The 22578-nt window shown below is 39.4% G+C and overlaps 1 protein-coding gene across 3 annotated transcripts in view; it reads right to left on the bottom strand.

The window, feature by feature from the left end:
• Ccdc18 (coiled-coil domain containing 18) overlaps window positions 1-22578 on the bottom strand; it is a 104297-nt gene that overhangs the window by 25616 nt on the left and 56103 nt on the right. For 2 of the 3 annotated variants that reach the window (XM_055611553.1, XM_055611551.1), the window contains 7 exons: window positions 18599-18733; window positions 18391-18468; window positions 14563-14679; window positions 13101-13268; window positions 11211-11353; window positions 7607-7770; window positions 5490-5703 (listed from right to left, as the gene is read on the bottom strand). In XM_055611553.1, the coding sequence (XP_055467528.1) occupies window positions 5490-5703; window positions 7607-7770; window positions 11211-11353; window positions 13101-13268; window positions 14563-14679; window positions 18391-18468; window positions 18599-18733 (1019 nt within the window). The remainder of the gene's footprint in view (window positions 1-5489; window positions 5704-7606; window positions 7771-11210; window positions 11354-13100; window positions 13269-14562; window positions 14680-18390; window positions 18469-18598; window positions 18734-22578) is intronic. The other variant, XM_055611552.1, reaches the window with a different exon arrangement.

Here is a 22578-nt window from a genome sequence, read left to right as displayed (position 1 = left end):
CACACACACACACACACACACACACACACACACACACACACACACACGCGCGCGCGCGCGCGCACAGTGGAAGAGTGGAAATTTCTGTTGTGATGTGTGGATGCTCTGTCCATAGCAGACAGCAGCCTCTAGAGAGGCGCATGAAGGGGCGCATGATCCTTGTCAACAGGAAACTGCCTTGGGCAGGGTGTGTTTTTGCCAGCTGAAAAACATCCTGGTGTGGACTTTAAGAAGGAATAAATAGGAGCCACAGACAGTGAGAGCGATTTGTTTTCCTTCAGTTCTAGAGGGAAAAGCTCTGGGAACCCTTCCTGCTACTTTTGCTATTGCTGGATCGCTGGTTTGCTGTTGGACTGGGCTGCTAGTACCCTGATGACAAAGAGAGGAACCGTCCCAGGCAACCACTTCGGAAAAGGCCCCCACCCCCATCCCTATTAACCTTCTTTCTCTCCTTCCTGGTGTTGGGCTCCGGGAAGGGATTGGGGTGGGGAAGACAGAAAGACCTAAGGAACCCCAACTAACGTAGGTTTAAAAAGGTCAAAGCTTACAGATGGCATCCAATATTGGGCACCAAAATGTTACTTATTTTTACAAAACAGTGTTTCTTATTTTCTCTCTTAACCTTGATATCATACAAATAATTGGGACTATTATATTATTTTAACAAGCTTCACAGCACAATCCTGAGCAATATTAACTCTATTCTTGACACTCTACGGTAATTTGGCTTCCTTCCAGCTTGATTCGCATCAGGACTTGCACTTTATAGCTCTCCTTGCTGAGCTCTCCTGGTTGTCTCCTGAACATCTCTGCCCTGGGCTAAAATTCCCTGGCTGAATCCTCTACTTCCTGGCTGGCAGGAAGTCCAGCCCTACTCTCTGCCCTACTCAGCGATTGGCTCAAAGCTGCTTTATTGGCATATCAGGGGACCATTGGGGAGCAGTGTTTATACAACATTGAGACCAGAGATTCTGAGACCAAGGATTGCAACCAGATATGGGGGGGAGGAGGGGTACAGAAATCAACACTTAAATTACACAATAACCTTATGCTTACACACACACCACAACAAAAAGAGCAATAACAGTATTAAATGAGGCCAGGAAAATAATGAAAAATGAGGCCAGGGTGAAAACTAGTCTGTAGTAAAACACATAAAATATTATACTACTGGCCATTTTAAAGAGCATAATTCAACTGAATTAACTACATTCACAATGCTATGTAGACATCACCATTATCTGTTCCCAGTACTTTATAGTATTACAACAAAAGGAATTCTTTCCATATCCTTCAAGGATTACTTTTGTTATCCCTTCCCCTAGTTCCCAGCAGCCATCAGTCTTTACTATCGCTATTGGACTCACCGATTCTAGCTTGTATAACTTAGCATAATAATAGTAGAGTTCGTCCACTTTGTAGTGTCGATTATCACTATTTTAATGCTTTTCCTGACTAAATAATACTCCTTTTACGGATATACCATATTTTCGTTATCTAGTCATTACTGGCGGTCAATTGCATTCTTGCGATTTTTTTGGCTACTATTAACAGAAGTGCTATGAACACGTGTATAATATATGTCCAGGAGCTGTTTAAAAAGTGGTATTAAGAGATTTATAGGCAAATGGATAGAGCTGGAAAAATAGCATCCCGAGTAAGGCAGCACAGACCCCCAAAAGACAAATATTGTATGTCTTCTCTTATATTGATGTTAGCATTTAAGCCTTCAACAGGTGTGCTACAACCCACATAACCACAAAGGTTAGATATCTTGTAACTGGGGTGAGGGAAAAGGATCTCCCAAAAAAGTTAAATAGAATATATAGAGGGAAGGGGGAGAGTGGAGTGGGAGGATTAAATGGGGAGAGGAATGAAAGAGGGGTAAGGGAGGGGATATAGGGAAGGGCAACTACCACTAAAAGTCATTTGAGGGGCCAAATAGAAACCTATTTAATTTTAGAGCCTTCCTAATATATATATATATATATGTTTTATATGTATATACACACATACATATAACACACATATATCATAGACACATGAAGAAATATAAAGTCACCATAAACAGGGAGACAATGCCTCAACAAGACACTTTTGCCACCAAGTAAAATCTCCAGTGTGAGGAATGGATTGAGTCATTGACCAATGTGGCCTCATGGAAGCACCCGAACACCTCAGGCTATTGCCAAGGCACAATTGATGGGAGGTCCTATGACTGAAGACCAACATGTCCCACTGAACACGGAGACGTCGAGCTGGAGCCTAACTGACACCTTCACTGCTAGTGACGGGTGTTCATAAAACTGGAAGGTACTATGTTACTGGAGAAGAAAGGCAACCATCAACCCAGCTACAAGCCCTGCAATCTAAAACGGTGACCTGCTGGCAGGATGAGCTGGTGCCGTAGTGGCACAAATGTGGGAGTAACCAACCTGTTGTAGTAAATTTTAAAAAAATGGAGTGTTGGGCTATATAATGTCTATTATTTATTATTAGCCCTAAGAGTATCACAATAGTAAGACACAGACACCTGTTAGATATATAATCGCCTTATTTACCTTGGGTTGGGCAGATAATTCCACCTATATTGTCTGAATCACTTCACCATCCATCTCCTGGATCCCATCCAATCTCGTCCTCCTTAATCCTCCTAGCTTCCATCCCTAATCTTATAAATACTTGCTTTTATTTTTCTTCTGGGCCTTTTCACGCCATTATGGAGTTCTTCCTCCCAGCCCCACGTCGTTTCTTTTCCAAGCTAATCCATCAGGAAGTTCTCCTTCTTCCTCTCTCAACCGTGATTCTCTCTGTCCTCTCCAAGCATAGGAACCTTAGCCATGCCTACCCCATTCTGCCCGGCCCAGGTACAGGCCATTTAATTAGCCAGTCAGGTAGGTTTACACAACAGATAGGTGTACCCAGATCTTGAGGACTAGCAACACCCATCAGACCACCCTCCAACACCAACCCTCTCTAATTGGATTTAATGCTTGTTCCACAAGATGGAACCCAGGCCTGACACTGGGTAGCCAAGAGCCCGAGAAGGACTTGATAGGCCATGGACCTAGAGGAAAACCAAATGCTATTGTTCTGTTAAAGGAACAAATCAGGGGCTAAAGAGATGGCTCAGAGGTTAAGAGCACTGGCTGTTCTTCCAAAGGTCCTGAGTTCAATTCCCAGCAACCACATGGTGGCTCACAATCATCTATAATAAGATCTTGTGCCCCTTCTGGCATACAAGCAGAACACTGTATACATAATAAATAAATCTTTTTTTTAAAAAAAAGAAACAAATAAAATGATTCCTAATGACATTCTGCTATACCCATAGACCAGTGATAATTTATCCATTATCAGAGACATTTCCTCCTGCAGTAGATGGAAACTAACACAGAGACCCACAACTGGACTATGTGCAGGACTGAGAGGTTTTGGAACTCTCAGTCCTAAATGGGGTGTCTTTATCACACCCTTCCCTCAGAGCTCAGGCAGCTATGCAGAAGAGGAGGGGAAAGTTTGTAAGATCCAGAGGATACGGATGACCCAGACTTAAGTGGCCTGATTCACACATGAACTCACATAGACGATGGCACCATATGCAATGCTTACACAGGTTCAAGACATATGGTTCTCAGCGCAGAGAGGGAGAAGGGAACACAGACTCCCAGCTCTAACCAAGAAGCAATCTGCAAGTGATACCCGCTTGCATAGGAAAAAGTAGTCTTCTCCAGTTCTTACCAGGTACATTAACCACCCTTACGGAGAAGCCCAAGCCCAACAGTAGATGGCCAACACGCAAATGAACTCCATGGTGTTTTTGTAAACTTTTGCCTCCTACTGCTTTGTTTGGCCAGCTTTTGGCTTACTGCTCTTTTGCTTGTATATTAGGACTTCTGGTTTCTGGGGGTTTTCTGTGTGTGTGTATGTATTTGTTTCTGGTGGGTTTTATTTGTTTGTTTGGGTTTTGTTGTTGCTGTTATTATTATTTTGCTTGTTTGTTTTCTAAAGAGAGAGAGAAAGAGCACAGAATTGAACGGGTGTATAGGATCTGGGGGAAGCTGAAAGAAGGGGAAACCATGATCAGAATATATAGTATGCAGAAAATTAAAAAAAATAATTAATAATTGGTAAGTTTTGTTTTTTTGAGACAAGGTTTCTCTGTGTAACCCTGGCTACTCTATAGACCAAGGTGGCCTCAAACTCAGAGATCTGTCTGCCTCTGCCTCCCAAGTGCTAGAGCCCAGCTGTAATAATTAAATGCTTGGTTTTTAAATCTACATGAGACAAGAGATAAGTAGCAGGGTATTAATATAGGCCTAAAGAGAAACTCCAAACTGGAGAAATGGATTTGGAAATTATTTTTGACTCAGTATTTAAAAGGGCATGACATCTACTAAGGATGAGTTCATAGGATGGGGTCCTACACTGAACCCTGGGGTACTATTCCCGATTGCCTGGGTCATCTTGCAGCTATTGATCCTGTTCTGTATCCTACATTTGAGATCACCTTATTTCTTTTTATAATTCTCTGAGAAGACTTTGGCGTTCCATATCTACTTTCTATAGATGTGAGCTAGTATAGCCTCTCCTCTAAGAAATACTTATTACTGCAACACTAAGCTTACAATTCACCACCACTCTAACAATTCACATTTCAGTGTTGGACAGACATGCTTAACTTCCTTCTTTGGAAGATCACTTTTTTTTTTTCTTGGTTTTTCCAGACAGGGTTTCTCTGTGTAGCCTTGGCTGTCCTGGAACTTGCTCTGTAGACCAGGCTGGCCTCGAACTCACAGAGATCCACTTGTCTCTGTCATCTGAGTGCTAGGATTAAAGGAGCATGCTGCCACTTTATGTAATTTAAGTCGTAGTCTTAACTATACACAATTTTAATCACTGCATTTAGTAAGCAAAGATAAGTGGATCTCTGAGTTCAAAGCTAGCCTGGTCTACAAAGTGAGACCTTGTCTTCTAAAAGAAGAAAACAGAAAAAGACTATTTACACAAATACAGAATAACTGCTATATGAAGTTATTATTAATATTATAATAATAGTTGCTATTAATAATTATTACAGATTAATAGTTAATATTAACAAATACTTTGCTCTCAGTCACCACTGTATGTTTACCTAATATTTTTTTCATTTTTTCTTAAAAAGCTACTTGTAAAGTGTGAAACTGATCACAGAATGAGGACAGCAACTTCTCTCACGAAGCAGTCAAAAAAAAAAAAAAAAAAAAGAAAGAAACAAAACAAAAATCCAAAAGAGAGTAAAACAAAAGCAGCTGAGAATTTGGACCATTAAGAGAGCAACAATAAATATTGTGGTATAATCCAATGGCTATAAATAATCAGAGCCGGCTCTTTTTTACCTAGGATGTCCTTTCTTACATCCAACTCACCTGAGCTCGGCGGTGAGCGCCTCTGTGTGGTGTACTTCTCCTCTAGTGATGCCTGAGCCTTCTGCAGTACATCCAACTCACCTGAGCTCGGCAGTGAGAGCCTTTATTGTGGTGTATTTCTCCTCTAGTGATGCCTGAGCCTTCTGCAGTACATCTCTCAGTTCCTGCAGCTGTCTTAAGGTGCTTTTCAATTCTCCGTGAGCATTCTGTAGCTCAGTCTCAAGAGCTTCCCGCTTCTGCGTAGTTTCTGTTAGTTCAGCTTCAGTGTGCTGTTGTAGCCTTTCTAACTCCTTCACTGTTAAGAAGACAGAATCATTTAAAAATGACATGTAAACCATTTTTATTAAGAACTTATGAGTAAGTATAGTAAAGAATACCCAAGGGGCTGGGAAGATGCTTCAGTTACTGAAGTGCAAGTTGTGCAAGTACAAGGCCCTGACTTCAGTTGCCAAACACCACAAAAGACTGTATTATGGGGGCTGGAGAGTTGGCTCAGAGGCTAAGAGCGCAGGCTGCTCTTCCACAGGTCCTGAGTTCAATTCCCAGCAACCACATGGTGGCTCACAACCATCTATCATGACATCTGATGCCCTCTTCTGGTGAGGAGGCACACATGCAGACAGAACATCATATACATAATAAATAACCCTTAAAAAAAGAAAAAGACTGTATTTTTAATCCTATTTGGTGCTGGTAGAGACAAACAGATTGCTGGAGCTCATCAGCCAGTTAGCCTTGCCAATAGGAGTCCCTGTCTTAAAAAATAAGATGGCCATCAATCCAGGAAACACTGGTTTCAACTGCAAACACTGGTTTCCACATACACACACGTACACAAAAGTACACGTAATCCTAGGAAGATGTAACTAAAACACACACACATGCATACACACACAAGAATGTTCAATGTGAGGGCTCTGTTTATGGAATACTTGCCAAGCATGTACAGGGTCCTGGACTTAATCCCTAGCACTGCGTCAACAGGGCATGTTGGTACCTACATACACTCTCAGCACTTGGGAGGTGGGAAGCAGGAGGATACGCATGGTGCTCTCATGCCAGTCTAGGCCATATAGGGTTCTCTGTCAAAAAAATCAATCTGATAGAACTTTATAAATAAATAGGATATCTTTTATTCACTTAAAAAGGCAAAATACTGAACACTATCCCTTTTAGTCTCATCACCCCAACTGTTCACTTTATTCCACTTAAATATAATGTCTTAGAATTCATTATTATAGAGAAACACATACAACTAAGGCAACTCTTAGGAAAGAAAACATTTGAGCTGGAGAGATGGTTCAGCAGTTGAGAGCACAGGCTGCTCTTCTAGAGGATCCAGGTTCAATTCCCAGCACCCACATTGTGGGCATTCCTGGCAAGGGACCACTAGGGCTCACAGCCTGATGTGACTGCGACTGCAGAAGTAGTTGGGCAGAGGGCACATGGCCTGACTAGGGGAGCCTACCCAGAGACCAACAACCAATGTCAGGCTCAGAGATGTTGTGGAGGAACCCGACTGCTCACCCTAAGCTATAACGTGCTCTCTCTTCTAGGAATAAACCAGTCTACATCTGCTCGCCCTCAGATCACATTCACCCATCTCCCGGTGTCTGTGCAGTGATTCTCACCCCGCAGGCTGGACCCCTGTCCTCACCCATGGGTCCTCGGGAGGAGGACCAATACCACATGATGGCTTACAACTGTCTGTAACTCCAGTTCCTGCGGACCTGACACCCTCACACAGACATGCATGCATATGAGCAAAATAAATACCAATGAACATAAAATAAAAATAAATGTCTTTAAAGAAAGGAAACATGTAATTGCTTGCTTACAGTTTCAGAAGTTTAGTTCATTAGCATCACGGTGAAGACCATGATGGCGTGCAGATAGAAAATGGAGTAGTAGCTGAGAGCTGCATCTTGATGCAAAGACAGCAGGGTAAGAAAGCCATACTGCTCCTGGCTTTTGTTTTTGAACCATCAAAGCCCACCCCTAGTAACATACTTCCTCAAACAAGGCCACACCTATTGGTCCAAAAAGGCCACTCTGCTTAATCCTTCTCAAGTAGTGCCACTCCCTGATGACTAAGAATTCAAACATATAAGTCTATAGAAGCCATTTTTATTCCGTCCACCACACATAAAAACACATGTATTTGTACTCAGGCTAAATTCAGACAACCAGCTGCTTACCTGCATTGGTTTTCTTTTCTAGATCTGTCTTTGTCTGATCTAAAATCATATCTAACTGGGACAGATGTATGGATTTGTTTTCCCCATCTCGTTTCAGATGCATTATTTCTTTCTCCGTTTTAGACAACTCCTCTTTGTAATGATCCATCTCAAGTTTGGTTTGCCTAATTAAAAATCAAGCAATAGAACAGGTAATCTGAAAACTTGACACCAAAAGATTTGTCTCTGACTTTAAGTCTGCAAATTCTATTAGGTTAAATATTAGCAAAATTTCTACTCAGAATTTAAAGTCACCTATTATATACTTTTATAAGTTCTGACTACAGCATTATTATTCTTTACAATAAGATACCACTTAGAACTAAAGGCAGCAGTTTTTCAGTCTAAGTACATAAAACTTTATAAAGTTTCAGATAATGAGAACATGCAGGAATAAGCGTGTAACGTTTCCATTGTCTGAAACAATAATAAAAAGGAGGGTAGAGAGACAGCTCAGTGGTTAAAAGCACTGGCTGCTCTTCCAGAGGACCCAGGTTCAATTCCTAGCACCTACATGGCAACTCACAACTGTCTGTAACTCCAGTTCCAGAAGACCTGACATCCTCACATAGGCAAAACAGTAATGCAAATAAAATAAAATTAAATAAAAACATTTTTTAAAAGAGCTGAAATAAAGACCATATTGCTCAGCCCTGCTAGGCCACAGAGGAGGACTTTGCAGCCAGTCCTGGAGATACCTGATAAACCAGAGTCAGATGAAAGGGGCGGAGGTACTCCCCTATCAGTGGACTTGGAAAGGGGCAGGGAGAAGATGAGGGAGGGAGGGAGAGTGGGATTGGGAGGGAACAAGGGAGCAGGATACAGCTGAGATGCAAAGTTAATAAACTGTAACTAATATTAAAAAAATAATAGTAAAGACCATATTGCTGATACAGAGTCAGTAATTTTTATTTAAGACTTATTAGGATCCTGTTTTTACTTTTAAAAGTGATTAGAGAGGGGCATGCATGAAGAAGGAAGAGGGAGGACGGGATCGGGAGGGGAAGAGGGAGGGGCTTTTGGGGGGGGATACAAAGTGAATAGAGTGTAATTAATAAAAAAATAACCATGTTAAAAAAAAAGTGATTAGAGCCAGGCATGGTGACACACGCCTTTTATTCCAGAACTAGGGAGACAGAGGTAGGTGGATCTCTGTAGACTGGTTTACAAAGCAGGTTACAGAGCAGCCAGAGAAACCCTGTTTCAAAGAACAAAAAAAGTGACAAGAAATTCCTAGATTGATCAGCATATGCCGAAGAGAAGACAAACAAAGTTATTTTTTAAATTTTATTTATATATTTATTTATTACAGTTTATTCAATGTAGTCCAGCTGCAGCCCCCTCCCTCATCCCCTCCCAATCCCACACTCCCTTCCTCTTCTCCTCCCATGCCCCTCCCCTAGTCCACTGATAGGGGAGGTCCTCCTCCCCTTCTATCTGACCCTAGTCTATCAGGTCTCATCAGGACTGGCTGCATTGTCTTCCTCTGTGGCCTGGTAAGGCTGCTCCCCTGTCAGGGGGAGGTGATCAAAGAGCCAGCCACTGAGTCCATGTCTGAGACAGCTGATTAACTTGATTTATAGGTCAGTAAAGAAAGAGGAGATGAATCAGAGGTTAAGAGTACTGGCTGCTCTTCCAGAGGTACTGAGATCAATTCCCAGCAAACACATGGTGGCTCACAACCATCAAAATGAGATCTGGTGCCCTCTTCTGGTGAGCAGGCACACATGCAGGCAGAACACTGTATACATAATAAATAAATCTTGAAAGGAAGGACAGAAGGAAGGAAAGAAAGATATCTTATCACATATCTATAATCTCAGTTCTGGGGCCACTGAAGAACAAAATTTGTAAGTTTGAAGGTCACTCAAACTACATACTGTGGCCCTGCCTCTAAAACAAAACAAAGCAAGCAAAAAGGGTATAAGAATAACACAGCAAGGGACTGTCTCTGACATGAACTCAGCGACTGGCTCTTTGACCACCCCCTAAAGGAGGAGCAGCCTTGCCAGGACACAGAGGAGGACATTGCAGCCAGTCCTGATGAGACCTGATAAGCTAGGGTCAGATGGAAGGGGAGGTGGACCTCCCCTATCGGTGGACTTGGAGAGGGGTATGGGAGGAGATGAGGGAGGGAGGACAGGATTGGGGGGAAATGAGGAAGGGGGCTACAACTGGGATGCAAAATGAATAAAATGTAATTAATGTAAAATAAAAATTTAATTAAAAAAAGAATAACACAGCAGTAAACATTAGAAATGGTGAGATCTAGGGCAAACTATGGGGATGTGTGAAGTATGACAGAAATATAATACTCAGAGAAGAAAGATTTAAAAAGCCAAACTCAGGTCATAACATGAATCAGCTAAATCAGACTAACCAGAGCTGGTACTGGAGAAAACAATAAATCAGGTGGACTATAACTGTCAGCAATTAGGGATGATATTAGTTCAGAGCACACCTTTGACTCTGCTACAAAAACATGGGGAAAAGGTTTTCTATCTTAGGAGCCTGCAAGAGAACAAGTAGCGTCCTTGGGACACTGTCAGAGGTTTATTATAGTAAGAGAAAAGAGAGGGCAGAGAATACAGGGGATGTCTATGAACCCCACAGAAGTTGGTATGTGATGGGAGAAAACAGCAATGAGCCCTGGATTGGAGATCTAGCATTTCTTTTTTCTTTTCTTTTCTTTTTTTGGCGTAAAGAAGAATAAGTTAGAATGTGACTAGTCTTCATGGCCTTAAAACTGTCACTAGTGGAAAGGCTGTATTATCTGGCTAGATATCTGTGAACAGGAAGGAGAAATTTGAACGAAGAATATATCAGTGGAATTGTTGAGAGGAAATATACCTCGTCAAGCAAGCACTACTCTAAACCCCAAGGCCATATCTTGATTCTTTATCCCTGTTAATGAGAAAGGCAATCTGGGGACATAGGTTTTAGTTTCTTCATGTAAGCTCACATTTGATTGCTACTTGTAAAATTATGTCAATTCACTGAGATGATTTTGAATGTCCAGTCAAGGCTCAGAACTACTTTATTTATCCTACATACAATTAGGTCCTCTGGGTGGGTGATGGCAGCACACACCTTTAATCTCAGCATTTATGAGGCAGAGGCAGGCAGATCTACAAGTTTAAGAGCAGCCTGGTCTACAGAGTGAGTTCCAGGACAGCCAGGGCTACACAGAAAACAAACAAAACAAAAACCAACCAATTAGATCCCCTGAGAGTTTTCCCAGTATAAGGAGAGCTCTGCCTGCAACTCTCAGTGTTATATGTAATTTAATACAGCAGTTGCTGAGTGCCTATAAAAGTATAAGGATCTGTGCTTGTTGTACCAACTGTTGCAATACTATAAAGGACCCTTATTTCAAGGGAAGAAAGAAAGTATTATAGTATAATACATTTTTTTAAAAAAAGGATAAATGAAGGATATGAGGGAGATACAACAAATGCCATAGAAACATAGGCTATGAAGAAATTAGTTCTCAGATAAATATATCACTAGGCATTACTGATACAGAAGTGAAAAGGCCAAAAAAGCTAATATATTCAAGTTTTACCTGGCAGCACCAGTTAGCTCGATGATCTTTTGTCTTTTCGAATCTGCATCACGTATGGCTGCTTGATATTGCTCTTCCATTTTTCTCAGCTTTTCTGCTGAACTTTCCTTTTGTTTCTGAAGCTCTTGTTCCTGCTTTGATACCTGTAAAAGCCATTTTCAGTTAAGTGCTTAAATTCAATTACAAACCAACCCTATTCAGAAGAAAACTACCTTCATAAATAGGTAGTCTAGCCTATCATTTAGTTTCAGATGTAGTCTAAAATCAAGGTGAGCTCTGTGTGGTGGAATGTAACTATAGCCTCATATACTGAAAGGCTGAGGCAGGAAGATTGCCTGAGTCTAGGAGATCAAGGCCAGTCTAGGCCATATAAATAAAAAGACCCCATCTCAAAAGTTAAATTTAATAGTAATAATAAAATCTAAATATAAACCAGGATGCTTTGAAAGCATAAAAGCAAAACTTCCTTTTTAACAATAAAGATAAGCTGTTCATATATACCCTTACAGAAGTGGCACATCTTAACAGTGAAATGAAAGTCCTAAGAACTGAGCAAGTCTATGTGAGACTGAGTGCGTGCCTGCTGCCCGTGACAGGCCCTGAGCCCATTCCTCAGCACAAGAAAGAAAAATGAAGTAAACAGGGAGGAAGGGAAAGGAATGAACAAAATAGTAAAACTTTCTCTTTTTATTCTTTTTAATAATTTATTTTTATTTTATGTGCACCAATGTTTTGCCTGCACGTCTGTCTGTGTGAGGATGTCAGATCTTCTGGACTTGGAGTTAGAGACAGTAGTACCTGCCATGTGGCTGCTTGGAATAAAATCTGAGTCCTCTGAAAGAACAGCCAGTGCTCTTAATCACTGAGCCATTTCTCTAGCCCTGTATTCCTTTAATATCACAATTTGGAATGTTTTCTTCTCATGTCAAAAAAAGGAAGGTAGCTGAAGATGAATTCACACACACAAACATGCATACAATATATATATATTTACATATAACTATGTAAATATATAAATATATTATAGGTACATGTAAATATAGACATGTTTACATAAGTATATGTAAATACATACATAAGCATATGTAAATATGGGATAAAAATTATTTTGTACTAAGATGAAATCAGAAAATTTCTAATTTTTTATAAATTTTATTTCTTTTAAAAGAGAAAAATGAAATATATATGAAAGAGATTGAGACAAAGTTGATAATAAATTAAAGAAAAAAGATCTAGTATCAAATTGTATAGGATTCTTTCAGTGAAATGATGACATCTTCATTTCATTCAAACAAATCTTTCTTACAGCCTTAGAAATTAAACCAGAGCTTTGTGTGTGCTATACCATTACCTACAATCCCAAGATAATAACTTATTTTCGTAGCTCAGTGGCAGTTATATGTTTTGGGAAAATGGGATTATTCTTTTATTGCACTATTTTGCCAATTTTACTAGAATACCATACCACACGTGTTATTCAAAAAGGAGACATCAGAGGACATAATAATTCAGATAGGTATTAGAGTCAAGAAAAAAAAATTTAGTCAATAAGTCTAAATTGTAAGAAAAAATTATAACATGAAAAATATGGCCATGGTAGTAAGAGATCTAGGTTTGATTACATAAGAAAATTATTTTTACTAATCAAAAATCTACAAATTGGGCTGGAGAGGTGGCTCAGTGGTTTAGAGTACTGTCTGCTCTTCCAGAGGTCCTGAATTCAATTCCCAGCAACATGGTGGCTCTCAACCATCTACTCTATAATGTAATCTGGTGCCCTCTTCTGGCATATAGGCACATATGCAGGTAGAGCACTCATATACATAAAATAAAAAATGTAAATCTGCAAATGATTTTTAAGTTGTATTTCATAAAAATCAAAATACGTACCTGTTTTTCAAGCTTAGTCTGATAGTCTTCAAGCTCTGCATTTCGAACTGTCTCTTGCTGTAGCATGTGCTGCTGCTGCTGAAGAGTAAGCTGTAGAACAGCATTCTGCTCACTAGTCTCTTGAAGACTGTGACTCTTTATCTTTAGCTCTTTCTGCAAACAATATACCTAGCAGAAATATATATTTCTTGTTACAATGAAATGTTTTAAACAACAAATGTAAAAGGTGTCTTCCTTAATTAGCCCACTTTTCATGTTGCATATTGGACACAGGGAAGGGCAGGGTTTGTGATTCTGACTGAAGAGATGAATGACAGACATGCTGGTAGGTAGGCTCCTGTTTGGTCTCATTTTGAAATGTTCCTATGCAATACACTATTTTGGCTGGCTATGATGCTGAAACATGCTTCTTTCCTAAAAAGAAAGGAATTTTTGTATTTATGGGCTAGTCAACTGTTCTTCCATGACCTTGTGCTCTAACGTCATAAACAGCTTCCTCTAGGTAGAATTTACATGTCACATTTTACTATGACAAGAATGTTTATGCAGACCATCCCAGAAAGGGAAGGACGGAGGTAGCCTTGGATTGATCTATACTTCATTTTTAGACCTTTCCCCTTCACAGATATAAAACCAAAATCACTTCATAATTAAAGTAGGTGGTGTTTTTCATACTAGATATTAATATTACAGTAGTTTACATAATGTTGCAACAAATGAATCCAGAATATTCATATTCGAACACACAAAGAAATAACAATATCAACTACTAATCAACTTCACCAACTCACTCTAAATATTTAAAGTTTCAGCATGCTGGTCTCCAAAATTTCCTTAAAGGTACCACTAAGGTAGATATGGTGGTGTACACCTGAAATCCCAGCACTCGGGAGGCTGAGGGAGGAGAATTACGAATTAGAGGCTGGCTAGAGCCACATAGCAACGCCTTCCTGTATCAAAAAACAAAACAAGTGGGTGGAGGCTGAGGTTATAGAAATAATAAAACAACTTTTGTTGTTGTTTTGTTTTATGAGATAGGGTTTCTCTGTGTAGCCCTGGTTGTTCTGGAATCGCTCTGTAGACCAGACTGGCCTTTTACTCACAGAGATCCACCTGCCTCTGTCTCCCAAGTGGTGGGCCTTGGATACGATAGACTAATCTTGTCTTTAAAAACACCAAAGAAAACAAAGTATATTGAAAACACTATCTCAAAATAAAATGAAACAACAATAACAATAAAAACTTCTAAAGTTGAGGCTGGAGAGATGACTCAGATGTTAAGAGCACTGGCTGCTCTTCCAGAGGTTTTGAGTTCAATTCTCAGCAACCACATGGTGGCTTACAACAATCTGTACTGAGAACTGGTGCCCTCTTCTGGCCTGCAAGTAAACATGCAGACAGAGCTTTTATAACATTAAAAAAGAAAAAAAAGTAAATTTTGCTAAATAAAGGACTAATTTACCTCTTCTGATTTCTTCTTCAGCTGTTTTTCAAATTTTTCCTTATTTCCTTCCAACTGATTCAAATGCAAAGCCAGTTCTTCCTTACAGATTTCCAATGCTGAATCCAGTTGTCTGACCTAAAAGCAGAAAAAGCAAACTATAACAGCGAAAAGAAAGGAAGGAAGGAAGGAAGGAAGGAAGGAAGGAAGGAAGGAAGGAAGGAAGGAAGGAAGGAAGGAAGGAAGGAAAGAAGGAAAACCAAGGCTGGGTGTAGAGGCACATGCGTTTATGCCAACACTCAGGAGGCAGAGGAAGGCAACGCTCTGAGTTCCAGGCCAGCCTGGTCTACATGGTGAGTTCCAGGAAATCCAGCCCTACAAAGAGAGACCCTGTCATTAAAAAAAAAAGTGTATATATATATATATATATACACTTATGACTTAACATTAGTGGCTATTTATTATATGTACAACATTTTACAGATTTATCTCCTAATGTTACTTTACTGCTTCAAACACTAAAATGGGGCAATAAGATGGCTAAGCCAGCAAAAGCACTTGCTCTGCAAGCCCGGTGAGCTGAGTTTGATGCCCAGAAACTATGGCGGAACAAAACAATTGACTCAGGAAAGATATTCTGACTTCCACCACCCACGCACTACAACACAAGCACGTGCACTGTAGCAAACAATCCCAACACACACACAAAGAAATAAAAATGTTAAGAAAAATTTAAACCTCTAAAATAGTTGTATTTAGGATATAAAATGATATGACAGAAAAGATTCACTGAAAGAACTCATTCTTCATGGCAAACCAGGGAAGCAAAGAGAAAGCACAGAATAGAGTCCTGAACAAAACAGGAGTTAACTAAGTACAGAAGCACACTCTAGAAAGAGGGAGTATGTCCAAGGGCAAGGCAACAGTGAAAGACAACAGTGAGAGGTGGGAGGACCTAGAGGTATAGGTTTGCAAGAAATGGTAACTTGAAAGAATGACAAGTAGACACTCCAAAAACACTCTTTTAAGGTAAACATATTGCTTATTTCTTAAGTGAGTACAAATATCCTATAAATGTTGCTAAAATAAGACATTTGGAAATGTTGATTTATTGAGAAGATAAAGAATTTATCATTGCACAGTGGTCACTAACGCCTTTAATCCCAGTACTCAGGAGGCAGAGGCAAGCAGATCTCTGAGTTTGAGACTAGCCTGGTCTACAGAGTATGTTTCAGGATAATCAGGGCCACACAGAGAGACCCTGTCTTGCGGGGGAGGGCCAGGAGGACACTTTAGCCTGCACAGGGTATTGGGGAGGAGCTAGAGCTCCTTTTATAATCAATTGGATCTTTGATAGAGCTCTCTGTTTTGGCTTGCAAAATCCCTGATGGAAGGAACTCTAGGTAAGAGACAGAGTTCCTCTCTCTGGGCTTGCAGAAACAACAGAAAAGCAACTAGCAGGACACATGTAAAAACAGAATTTTAGGAAAGAGAGCGATGAAGCCCCCTCATAGGATTGGAGGGGCTTAAGAGAAAGGTAGACTAGCTAGGTAAAATGACACAGATAGAAAGATTTCTAAAGAGCTAGTAGTTTATTTGTAGAATCAGGCTGGTAAATAGATATTTTATATGTAGTTCAGAAAATGAGCTGGCAGGCTTTTACCTCAGCTTATGCCTCCCGTGTCTTTACTAGATTAAATATTAGATAATTTAGGTCAGCCTCAATCTTTTGGGAGTCTTCTAGACTCTTCTCTCAAGTGCTAGGATTACAGGCAGGGGCTACTATGCTTGACCTGCATATTAATTTTTCAAATTAAGTTTACTATTCCATCTGTAAATGAATTGACATGACAGTAAATGTTAAAGAATTGCTGAATGCTGTAGGAATAACTATGGTGTGGTGGTTAATATTACATTTAAAGTTTCGTCTTACTATATTTGAAGGACCAAAGTACAAAAAAATTCCTCTAACATGCAAGCCCCCAACCTACATAGGCTGCACCCTAGGAGCCCACTTTCCCAGACATTGAAGACTATTTTTTTCTTTTTTTTTTTTTGTTTTTTGTTTTTTGTTTTTTGTTGGTGGTGATGGTTTTTGGTTTTTTGAAACAGGTTCCTCTGCATAGCCTTGTCTCTTGGACTTGCTTTGCAGACCAGACTGGTCTCGAACTCACAGAGATCTGCCTGACTCTGCCTCCCCAAGTGCTGGGATTATAGGCGTGTACCACTGCGCCAGGCTGAAGATTATTTTAAAATTGACTGGTCTTGTAAATTTTGCTGTTCTAGCAAGATAACTGGTCATAAGACTAACTGCTATTTCTGCTTTTGTAATTGAACTTGCTTGCTCTGCTCAAAAGGATGACCAGGACAGCTGCAAGACATACATGTTTACTAAACTTAGACCTTGCCTACAGCTAGACAAAATCCATGTAGTCTGTGGTTTTGCCTTTATGAACTTTGGGCTGACATGCTACATCTTGGGTGTGCTCTCAGGTGCAGCCCTGGCCCCACAGTGGATGTCAGTATGTAAAATGAAAGCCTCTTAAAATATTTATGGCCATGGTGAATTTCTGAGTGACCCCAGAGTCATAACAATACACAAAGGTGTAAGTGTTGGGCTGGAGAGAGAGCTCATTCAGTAAAGCGCTGGTGCAGCACAGACGGGATCACAGTTCAGATTTCCAGCACTCACATAAAGCCCCATGTGGCAGCATGCGTGTGTGTGTGTGATTCTATCACTAGAGAGGCAAGACAGGCAGATCGCTGAAGCTCACAGGCCAGGCTAACCAGATGGACTGGCAAGCTCCAGGGTTGGTGAGCTATGCTATCTCAAAAAATAAGGAGGAGGAAGAGACCATCTTCAGCGTCTAACCTCCATACATACAGATGCATATGTACTACATGAGCACACACACACGCACATCTCCCTTTCTCCATAATTTTTTACATGAACATTCCCAATCGTAAAACAGGTTACAAACAGAATAGTAGGCAGAAAGTAGATATCTTTTATATTCAAGCTATTTGCAGTTCATGATGGCAGCATATTTAGATGTATTAACTCTAATAAAATAAATACATAGTAGTTCTCCTTTATTCACAAAAGAAACATTTCAAAGATTATAGGCTTGAGTCCTAATGTAGTCTTTTCATACACAGACAAGCATTCACACACAAACTTAATGCCTTCCCACCTTAACCAAGCACTTCTGCTCCGTGGCTACAGCTCCTCTAGTCTGAGATACTACAGTAAAACCAGCACTTCCTTGTTTGCTAAAGCTGCTTAAATTATATTTATTTGTGTGTGGGAGGGTATGTGTGCACATGAGCTCTCCTCCTGTGTTATTTTTCATTAGTAACACTAATAGTTGTAATTATAGAAAAAAATACATTACTTAAAAATTCCTTTGTGTGTATTCTGAGGCCAGAAAGGAGTGGGCTCCCCTGGAGCTGGAGTTAGAGGCAACTGTAACTGCCCAGCAGGCTGCTGGAGCTGAACTCAGTCCTATTCAAGAACAGCACAGACTCTTAACCACAAAGCCATTTTCCCAGCCTGCAACTGGCTTCATATATTACAATTTTAATAATTTAGCAGGAGGAAAAGCATAAAGATATCCTTAAGAGTAAAAGAGAGGGCTGATAAGATGGCTTAGCAGGTAAAGGTTGTTTCCAACCCTGCTTACCTAACTTCTGTCCTTCAGACCCATGTGATGGAAGGAGAGAACTGACTCCTGACTTCACACTCATGCTATGGCATGCATATGCACACACATGTACACATGTGCACACACATACACACACACACACACGTGTGCACACACAAAAACACACAAAGTATACTATACTAGCCTTGATTGTTTCTTCAGAGACTTGAACCTGCAGTGCTTTCAAAGCTTCATCTTTCTTCATATTTTCTTTTTCCATTTCCTGTAAATAAATTTTTGCAAGAAAAATATAAGGTTGTAAATAAATAATGAGAATATATTAAATTTATGTTACAGAAGTATAAACTTAAAATGTTGGCTTTTAAATAGCACTTTTAAAAAGATGATTTTACCACTTTACTTTCTGTCAGGAGTCTATCTAGTGATTCAAGGTGATGTTGTTTACATAGTATATCTTGCTGCAAAATGGACATAGTCTTTTCCTGTTCTTTAAATTGCTGCTCTCTTTTCTCCAGTTGAGTTTCAAGCTAAATATAAAAACAAGGTCTTCATATTATATTTTAAAAACACCAGGAACACTTTAAACATAAACAAATATATTTGAAAGTACATAAATTTTTACATTTTAGAAATTTCCTTCAGTTTCTCTTATTTAAAAAGAAATTAAATCATAGGCCTATCCATTTTCCCTTTCCTCCACTGATCTTTATCATCGACTTGACTGTTTGTGCTTTTATTGAATATATAGCATCCTAAATAATATGAAATACAATTTTCTGTTCTGAAATTTTATATCGCTTATACCAATATCTTTAAGTTTTGACAGCTTGTTTTTTTGTTTTCTCCAAATAGTTTCAGATGTTCACCTGTGTTGATATATGTGAATCTATCTTATTTACTTTAGGAAGCACTATACTCTACATAAGGAGTTAGGTTTGCTTTGATGTCTTCCTTTGATTACTGCAACAAATGTTGCGATAACATCCTTTATACAAGTCTGCTATGCACAGAAAGTTTGTTCCCTCAAATAAGTCACCTAGAAATAGACTTCCTGTTTGTAAGATAGGCTCATTTTCATTTCAGTACTTATTCTCTTGCAAGTACACCAATTTTTTCTCTCTCTCCTTTCATCCTTTGTTGTTTTTGGTTTTTGAGACCAGGTCCCACTCTGTAGCCTAGGCTCTGCTGAGACTGATAGCAATCTTGGAGAGATGGCCCAGAGGTTAAGAGCACTTACTGCAGAGGACCCAGATTTGAGGCTCACAGACGCCTGTAATTTCAGGTCCAGGGGATCGGAAACCCTTTTCTGGGCCATGGGCCCCACGCATTTACACAATGCACACACAGACGTGCATGCAGAACACTGATAATGTAAGATAAAACAAGCAACTCTTCGAAACCATTAAATTGTGCTAATTCTGGTTTTCTCTATCATATATGCAATCATGTGCATGTGCTCAGCAAGGGTCTTAGACTCACTTTAGGCTAGCCTGAGCCTTTGAAGTGAACTAGCCTGCCCTGGAACTCGTTACAGTGCTTCTCTCTTAGCCTCTCAAGCGCTGGGAATCACAGGTGTGCACGGCTATATTAAGTTAAAATTTATACTTTAGTTAGAAGTAAAATTTTATTCCCCACAACTTAACCAATAACTGGTAAAAACAAACTCAAAAAAAAATTATTATGGCCACACGTACGAAGGCCGGAGGTCTGTATCCATTGTCTTCTATGTCCTTCCAGATTACTTTTTGAGAAAGTAAACCTTTTCTTTTAATAAATCCAGTTTAGTGACTGGTGAGTCTGGCTAGGGATCCCCTTTGCTAGCACTGGGATTAAAGATGCCTGGCTTTTTATGTGGGTGGTGGAGAGCCAAACTCAGATCCCCAGGCCCCTCCAAAATACTGTAGTCTAAATAGGAATCAAATCAAATTAAAATAATATCCTAAAGTGGAAAAAACCTTTATAAAAAAAGTTCCCAAAAAGTCATGATTCTGAACATGAAGAATTGAAACCATTTAGCAAAATGCAGCTGCTAAAAATTATGTATGTGCACATGTATTATTCAGTCATTCCCTGTTGTACACATATATTTGGTTCTCCATATGTGGTTCTCCATCTGTGAAGGCAAACACTACAGATTGAAAATCTTTATCTGCATTGAGTATTTCCTTGTGATTATCTCCTAAACAATACAGCATAGTAACTGTATTATATATGTACTATATAACTGTTTATATACTATTTACATTGAATTAGGTATCAAAAGTACTCTAGAGATACTTAAGGGATGTAGAATGAAGTTATATACAAATTTATGCTATTTTACATAAAGAATTTGAGCATTCTCAGGGTTTGGTATCTGTGGGATGAATTTCCCAAGAATATAAATGACTACACTATATGCATGAGAGTTCACAAACAGGCAGGGGAACAGCCGGGAAGACGGGGAAACAAGGGAAGACATAAACTAAGACCGTAACAATTCTAGATATTTATGTCTACACTTTATGGGCAGGGTCTCAGTGCATAGTTCTGGCTGGCCTAAAACTTGCTATGTACACCAGGTTAGCCTTGACCTCACAGGAATCAACCTACCTCTGTCTACTGAGTACTGGAACTAAAGGTACCTGTCCCCATACCCAGGGTAGATGATAGGAGTGTGGAGTATCAAATCTGTGGAACTGGGGTTACAAGAAGCTGTGAGCTGCCAGATATGGTTGCTGAGAGATTAATCTAGGTCCTCTCGAAGAACAGCAAGTGCTCTTAACTAGGGGTCACTTCTTCAGCTCCTAGACTTAAAAAAAATTATACACAGAAAGCATTTTTCCTTTTTGTAAATTTTAGGTTTTGTGGGGTTTGGGGGCGGTCTGTGTGTTTGTGTGCACATGTTTGTCCATGTGCATATACAGGACAAGGGTCAATGTTGGTTGACTTCCTCAATCATACTCTGCCTTATTTTTTAAGACTGGGTCTGTTACTGAGCCTGTAACTCTCAGATTCTGCTCGATTGCCTTGTCAGCAAGCCCCAGAGATCTTTCCATCTCCACCCCCCTAGTGCTGGGATTAAAATTATGAAACACTTCACCTGGCTTACATGGGCCCTTGGGATCAAAATCAGTTATCATATTATCTCTCTAGTCCCTATGCTTTCAAATTTTCATATACCCATAAACTCATGAAACCTCAAACATAGTCAAATATAGATTAGTTCCTTCATCTTCAAGTTAACTTTGTGTTGGCCTTTCACAGTCAGACTTTTTTTTTTAATTCTTCATTAATTACACTTTATTCACTTTATATCCCATAATCAGACTTTTGAGCACCCCAACCTTTGGCATTTGTTGAGCTGTTCTCTGATACATAGTTTAGGCTACATAGCAAGTACAGGGCCAGCCTGGGTTACAGAGGACCCTGCCTCAAAAAAAAAAAAATAATAATAATAATAATAATAATAATAATAAACCAGAACCATAGTTTATTTGTTCATTCAAGGAAGTTACAGGTTTGCTTCCAGGTTTAACAATTATGAGTAATACTACAATAAACACTATTTACAGGCTTTATTGTAAACATAAGTTCCAATATTCTAGGATTACAGGGAAATATTTGAAGCATTTTCTACTTAGAAAATATCACAATATTTTCTAAAGCATACCATTTTGCATTCTTACTAAAAACAAGTGAAGAGTACACCTTTCTCTTTTTTTAATTCTTGTCAGTATTTGCTATTATCAATCTTCTCTCTCATTCCCTAGCTTCACGTTCTAATAAGAATAAAATAGTATTTTATTGTCTTTGTCTCATTTTTGGATTTAGATACCAGCCTTCATTGTCAAATGAGTTTGAAAGTGGTTCAACTTGGGGATAGAGAGATGGCTCAGAGGTTAAGAGCACTCACTGTTCTTCCAAAGGTCCTGAGTTCAATTCCCAGCAACCACATGATGGCTCATAACCATCTATAGTAAAATCTGGTGTGCAGGCAGAATGTTGTATAAATAATAAATAAATCTTAACAACAACAAAAGAAAGTGGTTCAACTTATTCTGGTAGACTGTATCAGACTGGTAGACTATATTTCTTCAAGTGTTTAGAAGAATTTAGCAGTGAAACCACATAGACCTGAAATTTCTTTTAGAAAAATGTGAAACTATGCTTATTTTGTTTTTAAAAACCAGATTTCATTACGTATTCCTGGCTGGTCTAAAACTTGTTATAAAGATCAAACTGGCCTTGGGTCTCGCAGAGATCCACCTGCCTCTGTCTACCAAGTACTGGTTCAGCCTAAGTTCAATTCTTCAGTTTTTTTTTTTTTTTTTTTATCACTTTGTGTTTTATGGTCTTCAATGATATACCTCTTTTATTCCTAATTCTTTTA

This window comes from Psammomys obesus, unplaced genomic scaffold (assembly GCF_907164565.1).
Source record: "Psammomys obesus unplaced genomic scaffold, mPsaObe1.curated_primary_1811, whole genome shotgun sequence".
NCBI classification, from domain to species: domain Eukaryota; kingdom Metazoa; phylum Chordata; class Mammalia; order Rodentia; family Muridae; genus Psammomys; species Psammomys obesus.
This window is presented reverse-complemented; position numbering and strand designations above follow the sequence as displayed.